We start from the raw sequence: 19,757 nt of genomic DNA on the forward strand, positions 1-19,757 counted from the left end.
GTGGGTCGGTCGAATTTCGTCGATGCCAATAAAATGCCAAATAATCATACTTAACTCGTTAAATACTCAAGTTAGAAGAAAAATACATAGAATCTTTCTTGTAGAGGACATCAGTGCCTACAATTTCTGTATAATAAACTTTTCGCTATCGTCAATAATTAATTGGATATTTCCTTCTATACTTATTAGCACGTAGCTATTTATTATTAGCATTGTTCTTCCGACGTCTGATTTCTTTTTAATTATAGGAAATGCGTTTTTCTAAGGTACATAAACTTTTGGGATTGACTGTATAACCAATACATCCTTAAACAAGCTTCATCATTATACAATCGACGGACGCTATGTGTTCAACATTCGTAAATATCGATTTTCTGATTTATTTGTTTTGTTTGAATGAAAAATCCGATACAATTTTCCACTTTTCCGTACTTGGACACGTATTCCTTTGTTCGTGCGTCGCGTGAAGCAGTCGGTACTTCGCAGAAAAACAAATTTTCCAGATTTCGATGTGTCTCCTAGTCACGTTCGGTTGGATTTGTCTTACCAGCGTGTGTGCGGCGTGTTCCCATCGCACACGCCGTAGGATGGAGCCGAGGATCCAATTATTCGAAATTTCCATAATTCTCGAAACTACAAGCCCCGGTTGTATTCTCGTAGACCGTAAATTTGGAAAATCTGTATTCCGCTGTTTCCCTTGTTTATCTTGCACACCAGACGCCCGAGCAGCTGGTAATATGATGGCTCGGATTAAACGTTGTCTCGCGAGTTCTCGCGCAACTTCCAACGGATTCACGTCTATAAGCTCCTCGCAGGAGCTTATCTGTTTCGTTAGTCATTACCCATTATCGACTTTATTCAGCTATTATTAATTCGCATGGCGCGGTGTTACTTAATCATGCGAAATTCTTTAGGTAGCTCAGCTGACTTTTATGAAGAACAAAATATTTATTTAATGATGTGAATTTAAGAAATGAAAGCTGAATTGAAATATCTTTTATGAGGTACATGTTTTTTCTAGCATGAAACTATTCTCTGCTACGTGGAATAATTTCTAAAAAATTTGTTCCCCGTTATTCGTGAAGCGATAGTTCAAACTTGCGGTGGCGCGGAATGATTCGTCGTTTTCGGCGTAGAATTTATGATGATATTTAGAGGGTCAGAGTTCCTTCGGATGCGTGCCCCGTATATCCAAGCGGAGATGTTATGGATCATCGGTCACGGGGACGGTTCCATTCGCTATTTTTCACAGGGCTTCGAAATGACAACCATCGTACCATTTACCTTTTATACTCGCTTTCATAAAACATGATAAATGTCCCGGTTCCGCGTGGCATCGCATAAACTTAACCTCGAAGAATATTTCCCTTTGCTCCCCGGGCGCGCCGCAAGGATTCTGTATAATTCTCGGTTCGCGATTCGAAATGATACGTCATTCTGACGAACGCGACTTAACGAGAATACTTGAACGTATGCGTTACGTTGCAAATTCGTAAATTTTTTTTTATGAAAGCGAGGAGTAATGAATCCCTTATTTGTCCATGTTTATTCATAGCCTGGATTTATTCCGAAATGGAAAAATGAATTTCCACCGGAAGATGAATTAATTATCGCCAGGGCAGATACTAAGTGTCGTGTCTTCCTCGGAGAAAAAAAATGCGTTCTACAATTGAAATTGACGATACTTAACCGGTCTCATTATCGTCGTTGATCATAGGCGAATCTCGCTCTGTCAGGAGTAGGATCAGTAATTCACTTCGATAATTAGCGTACTTTAATTAGACGCACCGAGGACGGTCCTTTAATTATTGCGTGCGAACTGTGTCACCGGCGCACGTGCTAATGAGTGACGAAAATAATAGCTCGTCGAGTCTTCATCCGTCCGCTTTCACCGTCGTCGCTGCGTCTTTTGCCCTTAAAACGGTTCCTGAATTATGAGGGCAGTCGGAATTTCCGTGTCTTCCCACACCTTATGCATTCCTGCACGAACGTTTCTGACGAACATTTCCTCATTCTGACACTTTAGCATCAAGAATAGAAAATAGTGGACTTCAATTTAGTTTCTTAATCTTTCATTTCGTAATTTCATTTCAATTCGTAATTGAAAAAACGTCAAAATTAATTAGTGAATTCAAAAAGGAGATAAAGTTAAATTTATGTTTTCTTAATTCAGTACTGTTCTTGCCACGGCTCTTATCTTTCGCAAGAAATCGCTTTGCGCTTTGATTAAAAATCCGGCGGCCGGAAACCTCGTGTTTCCAGTTGTGTAGGTTTCTTAATTAAGTCCTTTGAATTTTCCTCTCTCTCTCGAAGAAGAAGAAGTTTTGAATTTCACACCGTAAACAGAAGTGAAATGAAACTCGTCTGGGAAACTCGGCCACACGGAACGGTGAATCGCGTTTTAGGACCAGTCGGGGTGTCAATGTTTGAGGCCCGATCGAAATTATGTTCGCCGATGAAAAAAGGAAAGGGCAAAGAGAATTTGAATATTAATTATCCGGTAATCGCGTGCAAAGGACGTTTCAAACTAAAGAGTTGTCGCCGCCGGTTGAAATCATAAAGCGGCGAAGATAAATGGGCCGCGCTTCGCGTAGTTTCATCGTTGTTCGCTAAGGCGGATGACTTACCCATTGCCCTCTTATTACCCCGAGAAATTTCCCTCCTTATTGCTCGAACCTGGATACGCTCCACTGCGTGAAATTATGAGCAACTATACACCAGCGACGACAGAGTTTTCGCTTTTGCGCCAGAATAAACAACCTGCTGTGCATTTTGCCTCATTTCGCTTGAATACGTACGACCACGCCCGGTTCTCATTAGTCAAATTACTCGAGTTGTGCATGCTTCACTTTAAGCATCTTGACTTCGCATAAGAACACACGGAGACGGCTCAAAAGAATGAGTTTAGACACTCGAAGTCACGAGAATGGTTCGATTGTAAGCGTGACGATAAAATAATTTCGATCCCGCCGTTCGAGATGTAAAGCTTTAAGAACTGGGGACGCCGAGTTATTTTCCTCGCGAATCCTCCCGTACGACAAACGTGGAAAGTAAAGTTTATAAGCTCGCGCGTTTCAGAGCGTAGTTAAACTAGCGTACGTGTAAATTTTTCGCGGTAACGTTGCTGGGGGCTGAATTTTACGACTTATGTACCTATAACGCATCGCATTGTGCGGTATACAAGCGCGTGTGTACATTCTTGTAAAGGGGTATCCATAACCCGGCCAGTTTTTTTCGTTCACGCGGAAAGCGGTTTTCCCGTTTTTTTACGGTGTACGCGGGACGATGTGAAAATGAAACGCTAGTTACGCGCGGTCGTATCTTTTTTTCCTACAAATCAAAGCGCCGATTCCAACTTTTTATGTCGATGAACATCGACGAGGCGCTTTGACGGTTCACATGTTGCCTCATAAATTTCATCATTTCAGTATCGGGCATTCGCGCATCTTATCGGTTCGATCGCGACAAAGTATCGAAATCCGTTTTAAGGAATTATACATTTAATGACATAATTGTCAGGTTTTTTTTTAAATAGAGAAACGTTTTAGGACTCATCGACAGAAGCGTACGTATTGTAATTACGTGTAAGGAAGACTGAAAGATCTCGTTCCATTTATTAAAACTATACGTCTTTGTTTCGCGAACTTGTTAATTTCAAGTATTTCCTGGGCAAAGAAATGGCTGGGTTTGTCCTGGTAGAAGCCAAAGGTTGCTCCCCGAATGATTGGCATTTACCAGTAATTGGCCTTTCAGTATCCCCGTTTAATATAAATGTTAATGATAATTAGCTCGGTTTATTGGCAAGATCCGGCTTGTTACCTGGGAAATCATTTCCGTTAAAACCATGTCTCTGTTTCCCCTTTCTAGCCCATGGCTATGCATTATCGTTCTTTATCCTCTATTACATTATATAATAAATATGATCAATGCTCGATAATCCGTGATTCGCGAAATTGTTCGTTTATCTCGTATTCATCGAGCTTTAGTATGCGGCTTTAAATATCCCTGTTCTAATTCGATAATCGTTCTGTCGGGAATGTCATTAACAAGGCGCTCATTAAAGTCGACGTTTCACTAACGATGAGACTTTTGATGTGCCTACGACCGAGCGTGGCCCAGCGATTTTAATTGCTGTATCACACCGTACGATGGCTAACAGCTTAATTAACGATCCGCGGGACGTTTATCGTCAAACTGGCCACGTCACTGGTCGAGTCACTGCTTCGACGAGATTTTACGTCGACGTGAAACGACGGAGTTACGACGCAATTCACTTTCGCGCGATTAATCGAATCACCAGTCACGCGACAACGATCCATTTTACGGGAAGAAGATCTCCGATTCGAAGTGCATTTAACTCGAATCCGGGCAGAAATTATGTCCATCGAACGGTTCCCAAGTTGTAGGATCCGTCGAAAGAGAAGCCCCGGGTCGATAGATAATCGGGGAACGAACCAACAATGAACGGAGTCATGAAAATTCGCATTACCATCGAGCAGAGACATTTATATCGTTGTTTGCGCGATTCTGTCCGGCTGGCATATTATGTTGCGAACAAAAGAGGTTCCGTCGAAAGGAGAATGTACCGAAAGGAACGGGCGAGAGTCTGATCGATCGGAAGATGAGTAGATGATCGATCGAAGAAAGAGCTCTGCGACTTGAAGATTCACTCAAGAAGTAGTACGAATCAACAAGTGCGCCGACGACGGACCGGCCACTCATTCGACCATCGCGTCCTCGTTTAAAGTCTAAACTGTCCGGAAGGAAATCGTCGAGATGATCTGCAGATCTTCAACAATGCTTCTTTCAAGCCTGTTCGACGGTTAAGGGAAAAATAGATTGTCAATGTGACGGATTCTCTAGACTTTTACTCGAACGGCGACAGAAAATGATTCGATATCTCTTCGGTGTTGTAACTCCGGTTGAATAACTTTAGAATTGGTCACGTAATGCTTTTTCAGTGTAATGCTTGAGTCGATTATAAAAAAAAATGTTGGAACGTTACAGGGAGAAGTTCTCTTTAGCATATAGTATTCTTTTGATAGTAAGGATGGAATAGTGGAATGCTCGAGCGGCACGCTATCCCCGTTGATGGCCCATTGGTATTTCCTTTGTTCTTTTGCGAATCCGCGGTGAATGCATATGGGATTCTAAAGTACTTCGCTCCGTTCTTATGGCATCGCTATTACGCTTCCATACGCCAACAATAGACGCTTCTTACACACACAGACGAACAACGGCGAGAGAAAATGGCGAGAAAATAGCCTGCAGATGTTCATCGATTCGTTCCTGTATTTTAGCCATTTTTTTTCAGCTAGCTTTTTGTTCCCCCCCGTTTCTTTTAATGAAAAACGATTTTTCCGCCATGAACCTAGGAAGGCAATGGTGAATTCTCAGCGCGGCAGTTACTCGTTGTTACCCTTTTCCCTTTTTATCCTTTTTTTAAGTAAAAAATTTCACGTACACGACATCCCCCCTGCCGTTCTGCGCTAGATATCAGATGCACCTGTGCGTCTATGCGTCTTTTATTTCGTGAAATTTTATGCATGTTTCCACGTTATTCGTCTCTTCGTGTTCCGCCCGCCATGCTTATGTTCTCCAGCGAAAACAAACGCACGCGTTCACATTTTAATACGATTCGACGTTAAGTACGCCGGTAATTCGAGCAACGCGATGATAAATTAAGCTCCGTTCGAATTTTATACTAGACTTAACAGTTCCCGATTGATTCAATAATTCTCTTCATATTTAAATGACTGACGAACTCGGCTGATTTAAATCTCACCTTCATTTATTTTTCAGAGGCTCATAGAGCTCTGGAGCTGCTCGAGGATTATCACGCGAAGCTGACTAGGCCACAGGACAAGCAGCTGCGATTGGCCATTGAACGTGTCATACGAATTTTCAAGAGCAGACTGTTCCAGGCGCTGTTGGGTGAGTGTTTCGGCCAGAAAAATATTCTCATTAAATACATATTCCCGGGAATTTCTCCGTTCCGCGTTCTCTGTTCCGTGAAATCGGCGCGGCGGCGTTCTCGCATGCCTGGCCGTTTGAAAATCCGAAAAATTTCGACGATTCATCTAGTCAAGGATTCATAGAGCGGGACATTTCGCGTCCCGTTTCTTTATGCCGCTCTATCTCATCTTATTTATTGGAACTGGCACGTTGCCCCTCGAACGTTTCTCGCGCCATTGTTATTCCGAATAAAGCGGCTCTACGAGCGCGATTCATTCCGTTCGAATCCTCCACGGCACGAAGGCTCGTCCCAAATTCTGCTGAAAAAATAAGAGACAACTTTGGGTCCTGTCTCTTCTTAATTTACCAATTTTTATAAATCCCGTTGAGTATACGACACGCTTATTTTTCTATGCATCACAAAAGACATTTCTTATACATATAAACTGTTTACTGTATTCAATATTACAAGAATTTTCAATTAAACGATGCAGGAACGTGGCGTGTAATATTTAACGGAAATTCCGGTGCTATCGCAAGCACGGGATTCCGGCTATCACCAGAATAGTTTTAAAACATGAGGACGTCCGCCAGTGGGAACCGTACGAGTTTACTTCATGCGAGCAGATCACCCTATTCGAGGTTCGCTCGTTATGCATAATATGTTTGCGCGTATAGTGGATTAGTTCACGGTTGTATCTGCAACTGTGTTCCGTGCAACAGGGCGCGTGCTCCGCCTGCTACTGCTACCACTGATAACCCCGAACATCCCAGCCTTGGGAGTTCCATCGGTGACGCGGACAATGGCTACAAGATTACACGTCATATCAGACCCCGCTAAGTACTTAACGTGATTAGAATATCCCATGGTGACGTAAAATTAGCCCCTTTCTTCACGAATTAATTTAAACACGAATTACATATTTTCTAATTACTTTTTTATTTCAACCATCTGACCTAGTTACTTGCAGTACAATATGAAATAGTTTCAAAAGTTAATTATAAGATCTTACGGTTAAAATGGAAAATTGCCAGAGCGTGAAAGTCTGATTATTATCTCGATTCAAAGAATTAATCCGGGCGGACTAGAAAGAGGGAAAATATCCTTTAGCAATTTCTTAAATTTAGGATACCTTTCGCGCGCATGTTATGAATAGGCTAGCTACTTTTCCGTGCAGACATTCTTAATTCAGCTGGCAATCTCATTGTCCATGTCGAGGGAAGAAACTACCCAGCAGCAAATACAATTTGGGCTGCGTTACATCTTACCGTTAACTAAACTAGAGATAGGGAGAAGTTTGAATTTCCTATTTTAATTAGTTTTTCGCCGCTGAATTTTACTGGACGGTAATTATGTGCATCGATCGCCGATAACTCTGCCCTTTATTGCCGTAATATAGGAGTTCTCAAGTGGGTAACATTGTAATTAATGATTCGAAGGAGATTGCCACGGCGACAATATCGTATCGTTGTCCGTATACTGTAGTTTCCTGGTCAATGCCCACAAGATTACGCGTCACGTTGGCAACGCTAAGTACGTAACAAGGTTACAATTTAGAACTAAGCACGTAAGCGTGCTGCATGCTGAACTTGAGGGTGGAAGTTTACTACGGGGTTCTGCTCGACGAAATAAAGGCCATCGACTCAGACTGACGGTGTTTGAACCCCGATTAGCAGCGATTGTGCTCAGATTAGATATTGTGTTCAACTTTTCATCATTTAATTACAAATTATTGCCGATGAAGAGAGGGAGGTAATTTATCAAACGAAATTATTTAATGAAAGGAAAAATGAGGAGTATCAATTCGAATAATAATAATTCTGTTATTTGTCTGTTTCAAATTAGTTTACTGGTTAAGCCGGGATAATTGTTTTACGACACTAACTCACAGCTCGGTAGTTCGTTATTTAATTTTCTCGGAACGGGACAACAAGATCTTAATTGTGTTTGTCTCGTGACTAAAGCACAATTTTTCTCAGCGGTCGCAACTTGACTTTTTTTTAACTCCGTGACGCCTTTGCGAATTTATAAAATTATTCTCCAGAGGATCTCCTATATTTTTGCCGCACGCTCGAACGATTCGATTACCGGATAGGTTCGCACGTTTCTGAGAGCGAATTTCCGTCGAGTTTGTCAAAGACACATGACGATGGCGGGCTCGTGAAGGTTCCTTTGGTCAGCAAACTCAACGACGATTCGAGTGGCAGGCACGGCCATTTTGGACGAGTTTAAATTCTCGAGTGGCCTTGGACGAGTGCACTCAATTTATCGTTCTCTCACCCCCCTTCGCTGCCTTGTCCGCCCGCTCGTTCGACTTCTCTCTCTCCGTAGCCTTCTTTCTCTAGTAGTTATCGCCGGCATCAGCTTCCCAGCGATTATCCCGAAGGATCGTGAATCGGTGAGGCTGAAAATCGTACGGATGAAAAAGTGTATCTCAATCGGAGAACTCAAGTGGAAAAAGAGATTGATGTCTGATGAATAAACATCTGGACGAGGTAACAGGAATTCTCTCGCAGTTCGAGAGTTAAAGAACTACGGAAACTTTGTAAAGTCAATAACTATCGCGCCTTGAGAAACTCGAGTTCCAATACTGTAAGCTCCTAATGTCCTTTGCTATCCTTACGAATCTTTTTCATCTAACGGTAGAATGCGAAATCCAGATTTCGAAGAAACTTAAGCACAGATGGTTAGGCTGTTTCCCTCTGTTCCTTTTGTTCTTCAAATCCTCTGGAAACGAGGCACCCTTATTTACAGTCTGTCTGGATTTTGGCTTTCCCATAGAATTTATCTTCCTAAATTCTGATAAAACTTTTGAAGGAGATTCTGGTTAACGAATTAAAAAAAAAAAATTAGTTTTAAACGATGATCGCGTCGTTTCTCTGCAAATTGGTGTTGGGGCGGAAACAGCGGGAATGAAACTTTCTAATTTCTATTTGAGATAACTGTGAATCATACATGGAAGGAGATATTTGCGAACGATGTAAATTTGCAAGACCCGCTAGGTGCATCTTGTACACTCCACTATGTTTCGGCGCAACATGAACGCGAAACGCGGTCGCGATGCACTATTTTACAGCCCGGTGGCGAATGCGTCGGACGTAACGTTACAAAACACGACCAACTGACAAATCCCCGTTACACTCCCCTCCTCAACCGCGCACTTGTCCCACCGACACTGTTTTAAGCATCAAAAGTTGTTCAGTGTCGAGATTTGATCTATCAAACGTACATTTCATACCTTTCTTTTTCCTAATATCTTGCGAAGCAAATCGTAAGATCACGTTTAAAGGTTCCAATCAATTTTCTTTGAATGAAGAAAATCGACTTTTAATTCAATCGAATGTAAATGTATTTCGCTAAATCGGATGTGGCTCGTTAACGTTGAAGAAAGCTAAGCTCGCTTTCGTTCAGAACTTGAAAATCAGCTCCCCCTCCCTCGGCCTCTTTGAAATTCAAGTCGGTCATCGATCGACGAGGGAGGAAAAATTTTCCTCGAGCGACCCGGTGATGGAGGAACCGGTTCCTGGCGGTGATGGGAGGGTGGAGGGTGAGTATCGTCTACTTTTCGCGTTGCCCTGCTACTACTGGAAACTGGAGGATCGTGGTGTGAGGCGGGGGAGCACATGAAAAGCGGAAGAAAGAAGAAAAGAAAGTAACGAGACTTGGAGGCGAGCGTGAGAGCTCGGACAGAGAGAGCGGATCAATTTATAAATCAATAAAAACGCGCGGCGGTACTGTAATAAAAAAAAGAAAATAAAAGTAAACAGTTTCGTAACGGACGGGGAATCGAAACTCGAAGAAGTGGGACAATCGAGGGGAGAGCGGGAAAATATTTAAGTAGCAAAACAACGACGACGGACGTTGACAAGTTTTTGTTCGTCTCTCTTTGAACTGAACCAGACAAAAGGAAGGGAGGTAACTCGTTTCGTGTAATGTTCCGAAGGGGATGAAATATCACGATTCTTTTCAAACTTGACGCGTATTCTTCGTGACTGTCTCGAAGGATCTTCTTGCTCACATAACGTAGATAATCAAAACATCGAAATTACAATCCGGTAAACTTATATTATTTCATCGTCCCCTGTTAGAAAAACTTTTCTGTGCCTTTAAATTCATCGCTCGCCCGAACACGTTTCGCGGTCCGTTAAACTGAATTTGTCAAGCTTCCCGAATTAACGATACGCGAAGTCAGGATCGCGTTAAGGAGGCCACGCGGAAAAATGCGAGTCACTAAGTCGAGATTATTTACGGCGTACCGTTTATTTTAATTACGATTAATTCTTCTTACAACGGTGTCCGACGACAGTGTCCTTTTTTACACGGCAACGTGACGCTCTTTTTTCCCTGTTCCGTTCCGCGTCGCACCGCGCGGAAAATCCGATTCGTTTCAGGCGTTAGACGCGGCAGCAGCGCAGAAAATTGCAGCTTCGTCTGGGCGGGCAATCGTTCGGCCGGTCGTTGCGTCCCAGCGAGCCATCGACGACGTTTTGGCGGACGGAAGATGAAAGCGATAAAAATGAGTGCGAGAGGAACGTAACGGTGATGCATCAGCTCTTGACGTATATCGGTTGTCTTACGATTTGATGCCGTGATACAGGGATTACTATTATTAAACCGACAAACATCATTAAGAATAAGCTAACAGTATAGCGTAGTAAGCTGAGTATAGAATTTATTAGGAGCATAGAGGAGAGACATTTATCAACATTTTTAAATCTGTAGTAACCAACAAGAATTGGATCGATACTCCTTTCATACATATTACGTTGCTCATGCAGTTTTTCAAGTATACGTTCTTGCTTATCCGAGAGTGAGCCATTGTTTCCAAGTTGACAACAGCAGCCCTTGTGGGATTCTTATCGGAACTAAAGTTACACGCGCGGAATGAAATTCTTCGTATACACCTACCGAAGTATAACCAATTCATAAGCTAAACGCAGTAAATTGCTTAAGGGAACTCGAATTATTTAACGATCCGTTACAGAGTTATCCGCGCGTGAAATGAAAACAGCGTACAGAGTCAGACGCGGAGGCTCGACTTTGATACGAAGCCGTCGGATTACTTATCCAATTTATATTCCGCGCGTCGAAAGGATTGAATTCAGAAATAAAGTAAAAGAACCGCGTTCGTATTGCCCTGGAAAAATTGCATTTTCGGCTACAGCTTTTTTCATTATTGAACCCGACAGCGTACTCGACGCGACGCGACGTTACACTCGAATTTTCGAAATCGAAATGCCCGCGTGTACCGCTACCCTGTGCCTATCGATTCTCGATCTCTTTCCACTATTACACCCTCCGGCAGAGATTGGAAATGACTTCGAATCTATCGACCTCGCTTTTGGAATTCCATGGGACGCCAGTTCTTTTATTCGATGTTAAAAAAGAACGATTTATGAATGTCGTTCAAAACTAATTAATTTAATATTCCCGTCGTCAGTTACCTCAAGCTATTTATATTTCGCGTTCATTCATGTATAGGATTTTAAGTTTTGTTCACAACGGTGTCGTTGATTCTCATTGTTTCTCACCTTCCGTACACGGGTATCCGAAAACAATAGTAGCTACGTGTGGGAAGAATCTTCGTTCCCGATCTTGAAGCCTACTTTGTTCCGCGCACGATCCACAATACGCGTTGTACATACCGCGGAACGTACGTACATAGAGGAAGCGTATGTACTCTTTGCACATAACGATCTTTTGTCCCCGGGTCCGAGAATCCATTAATTATCATTACGGAGTGGCCTTTATTGTCACGGTCGGCCGAGGCTTTGTTTTACACGCGGGAAACCCAGCTGGCAAAGCATCCGAAGGTCCAGATGCGCTCGCTGATTCTTAGCCCAGGTCTCTTCGCTACGGAACGCTTTTAGAACCTCTGACATAAAAGGTAGAACTTACTTGAATTAAGAAAATGATCTACTTCAAGCAATTGCTATTCTTTAAATAAAATGGAAATATTTCAAGAACAGGATCAATCGTTGTTGTATTAAAATTGGCTCTTTATTCCGAGTCTCCTTTAATCAGAAAATTAAAAGAATAGAGGGAATCGTTTCTTTGGAAGCTAGAATCAATTTTTATTATTTAATATATCCTGCTCTATGATATACAAGAATTGCAATGGACATTAGATCGCAGACTCCGAATGCGTATATCTGTGTTGCATTGCCTACATACTGATATCTGGATACGTTTCCAATAACCGTATTGATATTGCATGCGTCGCAGTATTTGAATATTTGTAGCAATATTGTAAAAGTTCTCTTCGCCAGAGTACTCCCCATATACTCGAAACAGATCGAATACGTTCCCTGCTCGAACCTTCTTCGAATATTCTTCACTATGTTTTACGGTAGATTTGTATTTTTCCTGCAAATACGGTTCGTTTGTTGGGAAGATCTTTATTTACGGTGGTAAAAAACGGACCAAGCAAACATTTACTTTCCTTGCGTCAATATTTCTGTTTCATTGAATCCACGATTAACGCTCCCTCGAATCGGTTTAATATCGATGTTTTTTTGGCTACGCGAAAGTATGAAAACTCGAGCACAGAAATTATCTCGTGCAATAAAACGCAATTTCGAACTGTAGATCGACCTGATCTCTTGGAAAAAAAAAGTTGTACGCGGAGATAGAGTCGTTCAAAGGGAAAGTTTTCCGTACAACAGGATCGTTAGTATCGAGTTCGAGGAGCTACTGGGAATTGCCATTGGTTCTCTTGACGATGGGGTGGCACGTTGCTCGGCACGACGCGGCGCGGCGGCAACGATTTGAAATTCAAAGCACGAGCAGGCAGTGTTGTAAGATCGTTAACCGAATACTCGCGATCGTTGCAGTCGCCGCAGTTGTTACGAGGGCCGGCCAATTTCTCTCAACCTCCGGGAATCGTCGAACCATTCGTTGCACTCCCCGTGTTCGGCACACGACGATCCACTGATTCATCCCCATAAAACTCGCCCGTTAGTAGCATCGGCCACGATTTTCGACCATTTCCCTCGGAAAAGTCGCAGTTGTTAGACTTCTATAAATCCGCTCGAACTATTCTCGATGCTGGGGACTCCTTAATTTCGGTTCTCTACGGTTTGAGAAGCACTTTATAGTTATTCTTCTCTTAGGGCACTTTCAAATACTTAACGTCGGAAGGACAATGCTAATAATAAATAGCTACGTGCTAAAACGTATAGAAGGAAATATTCAATTAATGATTGACACTGGCGAAAAAATTTTTACATACAAATTGTGGGCACTGACGTCTTCTAAGAGAAAAATTCTATGAATTTCTCTTCTAATTTCAATATTTAACGAATTAAGTACGATTAATTGGCATTTTATGGGTACTGATAAAATCCGACCATTCCATTGGCGAAATAGCGAACTTTTAGCAAAAAATTTCATTTTTCCTCAATTACTCCTAAACCGTTGAATTTACGGGAAAATTGTGTACGACCTTTCTTGTAGAGGACGACGAGATCTACAATTTCTGTATAAAAATTCTTCGCTAGCATCAATATTTAACGAGTTATTGACGAAAAACGAAAAAACAGTTTTTCGCAAATGACTCGTAAACTATTGACGCTAGCAAAAAATTTTTACATGGAAATTGTAGATCTCGTCGTCCTCTACAAGAAAGATCTGATGCAATTTTCTGTAGATCCAACGGTTTGGAAGTTATTGGCCAAAAACGAAAATTTCGCAAGATCTGAAGGGGTACCCCTTGACAAAATCTCGAAAAAATTGAAAAATTTTTTTTTGTCAAAATATCGAAAAGTGCTTCAAATGGAAGTTGTAGGAGCTTCTATTACCTACGGGAAAAGTGATTACCATGCATGATAAGAATACATGCAAATTTTAAGTCACTATAATTTTTCAAAAAACCCATGAATTGATTTAAAATTTTGCAGGTAGCTTTTTAATAGTAATAGGAATCTATAATGACAAATTCAACGTGCTAGCATTGTTTAAGTATATGGCCTATACATCCTTAAGGATTATGGTTTTGCGTGTGCGAGAATACTGAAGTTGTTCAGCCCAGTTAGAAATCATTTACCGAGGCTTAGGAACAATTTTAATGAGCTGGCGAGAGATTGGATTTTCGAGTTTACGGAGCGTTGTACGATGCAAAATAAATTAGTTGTCAGTTTGCTAATGGCCGAGTAATTTTATCATCGACGGTTAATCTAGAAGTGCTAGGCGCTTCGCCCGAGCGTACTCAAGCAAATTCGAAAAATCATTCACTCGCGGGAATATAATCTCATTCCTTTACATTTAGTACGTTCGTCTGGCTGTTATTTAATATTGTTCAAATGTTATACTTTGCAGGGATTATGCAAATGGGAAAGTTACGTTCAAAGCAATTAATACTTTTGCTATGTTATTACATTAATTGTCGAAAAGTTCCACGCGGCTGAAATTTATGATAAAACTCCTGCGAATGAACCAGTAAAATTTAATTTTCCATTTCAATGATCATATTTTGTTAAAATCATTCTTTTTAATAAAAAGTAACAAAAACACGGATTGTCGTTCCTTTTAGATTTGCTCGGTGTTATATCGGTACGGTTAAATTTTAGCTTCGAACGGGTTCGCACTCTCTATTTAATGCAATTGTACATACATGGATGCGTTGTACCCTCGACGAGTATTACGGTGTCCTTTTACCCGATCTCATGCTCTCGGCACGATTCTTTTCGCGACACCGCAACAGAGAGAACACTGCTCCTTTGTATTACGCGCTTTCTACCCACTTTTGCACCGAAACTACGGATGCTGACTGCATCTCGTTATCCGTCATTGTATGGGATCAAAAAACGCGCTCGCATATTCTACTGCGAAATTTATCAACAATTGGGTCACATCTTCTCTTTCGAGTAATTCCTATATTTTTCGTCGCTTTGAAAACAAGAAGAAGAATTTCAAATAAACACACATCTGTGAGGGCATTTGATAAAATAATCTTTTAATTTCTTGTCCGATCATTGTATTTCTACTGTGAAAGATTGTCAAGTGTTTAATAATTTTCATTGAGAGCAAAGAGAATTTATAGCTCATTTACGTAACGTGAAAATCTCGATATCCCACGGGCGACTATTACCAACTTGCTAGGAAACTTGTTACGAAGCAAAATCAAACTAACATGGATATCTTCTCATGAATATTAGTCTCTCTCTATCTTGCAGCATAATAGTCTGCCTCACGCTCTTCCTATGCAAGGTGGATGTGTGAGCAGTGTTAAAGAAACATTGACGGAAGAGTGATTGAAAACCTCTTTCATAACAAACTCTCTTTATTGAACTGAAGTTAAATAGATTCAAGAAAATTGGAAATAAATCAAAGAGAGAAAATTGGAACAATATTTTTATACCCCTTTTTATAAGCGATGTGTTTAAGACCTTTGACGGTGTCACGTCGGTTCAATTTAAAACCTCTACCACTTGAAAACTTCGTTCCCTCAGACTCGCGCTCCCTGTAACTCGAATTTCGTGGAAATAAGAAAAACATCGAAAAAGGAAATGGAAGAGGAGAAAGGGTTTCGGTTTAGTTTCGTACGGGCGTGCTTAAATAACGCGAAGCGTCTTTCTAACTCTGAGCCAGTCGACGGTCACGACCGTACTCGTGTACTTTCCTCTCGAACTTCCACGATGACGGTTTTCCTACTTCTTCTTTTTTCTAGACGAAATAAAAACAGTCTGTTCGTCGTCGGTTCGCGGAAAACTGACGAAAGTTTCGAGAACAATTTCAACCATTCCAACTTAACTAATTTTCTCGACGAGTACTAAACGGTTGCTTTTTCTTCTTTTCCTGGGATGGTAATGCGTTTTCATGTAATTCGATTCGATGTCGTTGCGAAATTTGTTCTATTTTAATAATACCGTCATTTGTGCGTACCTCGTTTGCACACGAAGGAGTCAATGTCAATATCCATTCGGAACAAAATTCATATACTCGAGAACCGCGTTTAGTGGTAGTCGTGTAACTTGTCTAGTGTGCACGGATGTTCAGACAGCCGGTAGAAACGTAAGGTATGCAGATTATATGTAATTTCTCTCGACTACAGCAAGTTATAAACTCAATTATCGTGTTACTTATACCACATTGTGGCTGATCACGCCGTCTGACTACATACCGACCGTATCTATTTGTAACTGCGTGATTCAAAGCGCCTCGTCACAACACTCCGTACATACTATACCATCGCATCGTTGCTGTATTCTTCGCAAAATTCCTCTTTAATTTATGAACATTTATTCTATACATCTGCATATTTTAATTTGTTTAAATCGTTTGTTGTTTCGTATACCGTTTCTCTCACTTAAGTTTAATTTACTTGTTTCTCTAGTTGTACTTTATGATATTTATATCTTTTTGATTTTGTTTTATATATGTTTGTTTATTCTTGGTTAGCGAGCGTTCTCTTCGAGATCGATATCGTGGTTTCGTATTGTTTACGCCCAGAATTTATGCACTGTTTGCAATGCAGATCAAGTTGCATTCTCCGTTTCATAATGAAGGTACTAATGGAAATCATTAGCGAGATCCTGGTTCCGCTTGGAGCCAGTTAGCTGGTTCGCTCTAAGATGGATAACAAGCGTAATATTATCGTGATCATTTTATATATAATGACGTTTGTCTATCTATCATGGAAGATTAATTTTTACGATGTCTGTACCCCTCCTTTAATTCAAGAAGAATATGTAAGAAGAATATTTGCATAATATTTTCCGCACGAGTACGTTTCGTTTAACTGGAGAATTGAATAATGTGATTTTTGCACGTGCTGATTTGAAAATAATAAATGATGCTGTGGGCCAGACAAAAAGGAACGACAAGTGATTGAGAGAGAGGAATAGCGACTGTTAACGTCCTCGTAAACGGGTTTGAGGTACATACTTGGCGCGGCCGGAGGCGGTAAATGGACCTCGAATCCATCGAGCTTGCATCGACCAGAGGGGGTGTGTGATGGAGCGGTCGAAGCTGCTAGACGGCCGTAGTAAGGGCAGTGAAATATTGCCTCCGGATTCTGCATCTACCAGTCGAATCTCCCCTTTTGAACACCTCCCGAGGATCCACCCTCCGAGACGAAACCAGAAGTTAAACGTCGTCGCGTTTATTTCACGTCCCTACGGAGTTTTCGCTCCCTTTGCTTCCTCCCTCATTCTGATATCGACCCCTCTGTTCGACGTCGTCTGTATCGGTTTGCCTCTGCCACTTGCTTTGACATTTTTATCCGGCGAACCTTCGACTGTCAAGGTCCGCCAAAGGGGTGGTTCTCCCCTGTGTTTGAACGAATCCCCAGAATGAAAATATTATCGCTTAGCCACGTTTTGTATTCGTTCTATAAGTTATTACTGAGAGGGGTTCGTTAATTTAACAATTTTGAAAGGTAATTGTGATTGAAGGATACACGTTCTTTAATTTCCTCTCATTATTCAACGCCTTTTGTATCATTTTAAAGCTTGCTGTTATAGACTGATTTAAAGTTCTCTGAATTAAGTGCTGGCTAGACGTCCGAGCGAGCTAACCAAAAAAAAGTACCGGTGGCCGTTGTACTCTCAATTTTGCCTGAGATATGCCGCGGCTTACTGTTCTTCCACGTCGTTTCACCTTGTACCTCGGGTATCTTAGACCGGTAGGAAAGGATGTAATCGAAATTCGTAGGATTAAGACGTCGAGCCGCGTCGGCGTCTCGTAACACAAGCGCAAGATTGCTTGCAGATTTTCTCGTCTCGAATTATAAACTAATCAAACTTTCTCGATCTGTCGTCGTGCACATTTTTTTTCCTGCTTGCCTGGATATTACACTCGTGACACTTAATTACCTAGCTGACCACAATTTTATTCATGTTCTCGAACAACTTCCTGTTAAATGTTCTCCATTCAGAAAGCGTGAAAATTAATGTGTCAGGGTTTTTTTTTTTAAACAAATGCATGGTTTTTAGGAAAAACTAATTAGTCGGGGGAAATGAACATTGTAGTTAATTGCAATTTCAATTTTGTCAAGCGTTCTGTACACTTCCTTTGTCCGGAGTGTACAGTAAATCAAGGTATACGCGAATAGTGAAAGAACATATTTTGAGATTAAACGGTAATTGGACTAGACTAGCAAAACACGAACGATACATAAAGCCAAAGATATAAAGTGATATTGATGTTTAGTGGCCGTTGCTGGATTAGTTTCGCTTATAGCGGAGTTTATGATCGACGATAAAACCTTACCAGAGGCTACGAAATAAAGGAACGATTTAACTATGTCGCGTTAACTATTATACTTCATGTGATGAAACATTCAGTACCTACTACGAATTTCCCGAAAAAGTGAACAAAGAGCAAACAAAAATGCGATTTAACGAGGTTAATTGACGATCGGGTTTTGAATATTCATTTAATTCGATAATTGAAAACAAATCTTGATTACTTCAATTGGAAAGTTGAACATGTGGCAAATTAAATTAAACCGGATCGGAATAAAATGAATATATTTTCATTTCCTACGTCTATCTGTATAAAAACAATGGAACTCAGTTGGTTTCGCTCAGAAATTGTTTCCTACAAATCGAGACAACCAATATCTTTGAAGGAAACTCGTTCCGTTTCTGTAAATATCGACCATTGGAACGAACTGTATCAAATTTCCTTTCGTTCATCTTATTCGCGTAATATTTCGATGTACGTACCGTAAAATTATACGCAATTTCTTGGTAGATACACGAACAACAGACGTCTCTAACGAAATCGATAGTAACGCAATTTTATGTCGTCCTTTCATCGGACGATAAAGTTTTCCTGGTTATAATATTAAAATCTCATTGACCACGTTAATCATTTTCTTGTGAAGTCATATAGTTTTTTTTATCGCGAATTATTTAAAATGCTTGCCATTCTTGTAAAAAGGGTACCTATATCTCTATCGCGTCAAAGGCCTGGACTTTGGACTTTTTAGTAATTTCTCCTGGATAATATCATGTTTGATCATCAATGTTTATATCTTCTCTGAGGGCGAATTTACTCTTCTTAGTATGCTTTGCTCTCGTATATGCCGCGCTGTTTAGTTAAAACGCGATATCGGCGTGTAGCCCAGCCGGAGAGCCTGACGAAGGGCTGGGAAAACCGGATAAACAGGAATAAGTGAGTTTGACGTTTACGAGCGGGACGAACTTTTCCGCAGCCAGAGAGAGAGAGATATTAGACTTTAAATGACGGCATTAGAACTTGACTCGCCCCGAGACTAATACGGTCTATAGTTTACGTTCTGCGACGGAAATTTCGCATGCACCCCCCCTCCCCCGACGAAATTGCGGCTCGTTTTAAGTAGAAGATACGTAATTACGGAATCTGTAATTACCGAACGCATCCATTCGAGATTATATGTGTACAGAAGTATTTGTCTTATTCAAGTATCATCTGATGTTCAAACATTTTAGTAGAACCTACTTTAAAAATACTTTTATCGATTAATTAGCTTTAAGTACATTGGAACTCTTAAGGATGTATTGGCTATACAGTGAATCCCAAAAGTTTATGTACCTTAGAAAAACGCATTTCCTATAATTAAAAAGAAATCAGACGTCGGAAGACCAATGCTAATAATAAATAGCTACGTGCTAAAAAGTATAGAAGAAGATATCTAATTAAGTATTGACGCTGACGAAAAATTTTTTTCTTCAAAATTTCGAAAAATACTTCAAATAAAAGTTGTTTTCCTTCTAATTTCGATATTTAATGAGTTACGTATGATTATTTGGCATTTTATTGATGTTGACAAAATCCGACCATCCCAGCGTCCAAACGGCGAACTTTTGGCAAAAAA

General features: G+C 40.8%; 1 protein-coding gene across 5 annotated transcripts in view; it reads left to right on the top strand.

Moving 5' to 3' along the window:
• The window catches only part of dlg1 (MAGUK family member discs large 1), a 421,217-nt gene that overhangs the window by 60,514 nt on the left and 340,946 nt on the right, over nucleotides 1–19,757 (top strand). For all 5 annotated transcript variants that reach the window (XM_018032920.2, XM_018032923.2, XM_018032921.2 and 2 more), the window contains one exon: nucleotides 5,803–5,934. In XM_018032920.2, coding sequence (XP_017888409.1) covers nucleotides 5,803–5,934 — 132 coding nt within the window. The remainder of the gene's footprint in view (nucleotides 1–5,802; nucleotides 5,935–19,757) is intronic.

Source organism: Ceratina calcarata, unplaced genomic scaffold, assembly GCF_001652005.2.
Source record: "Ceratina calcarata isolate Rehan_Ccalc_2016 unplaced genomic scaffold, ASM165200v1 scaffold60, whole genome shotgun sequence".
Classification (NCBI taxonomy): Eukaryota; Metazoa; Arthropoda; class Insecta; order Hymenoptera; family Apidae; genus Ceratina; species Ceratina calcarata.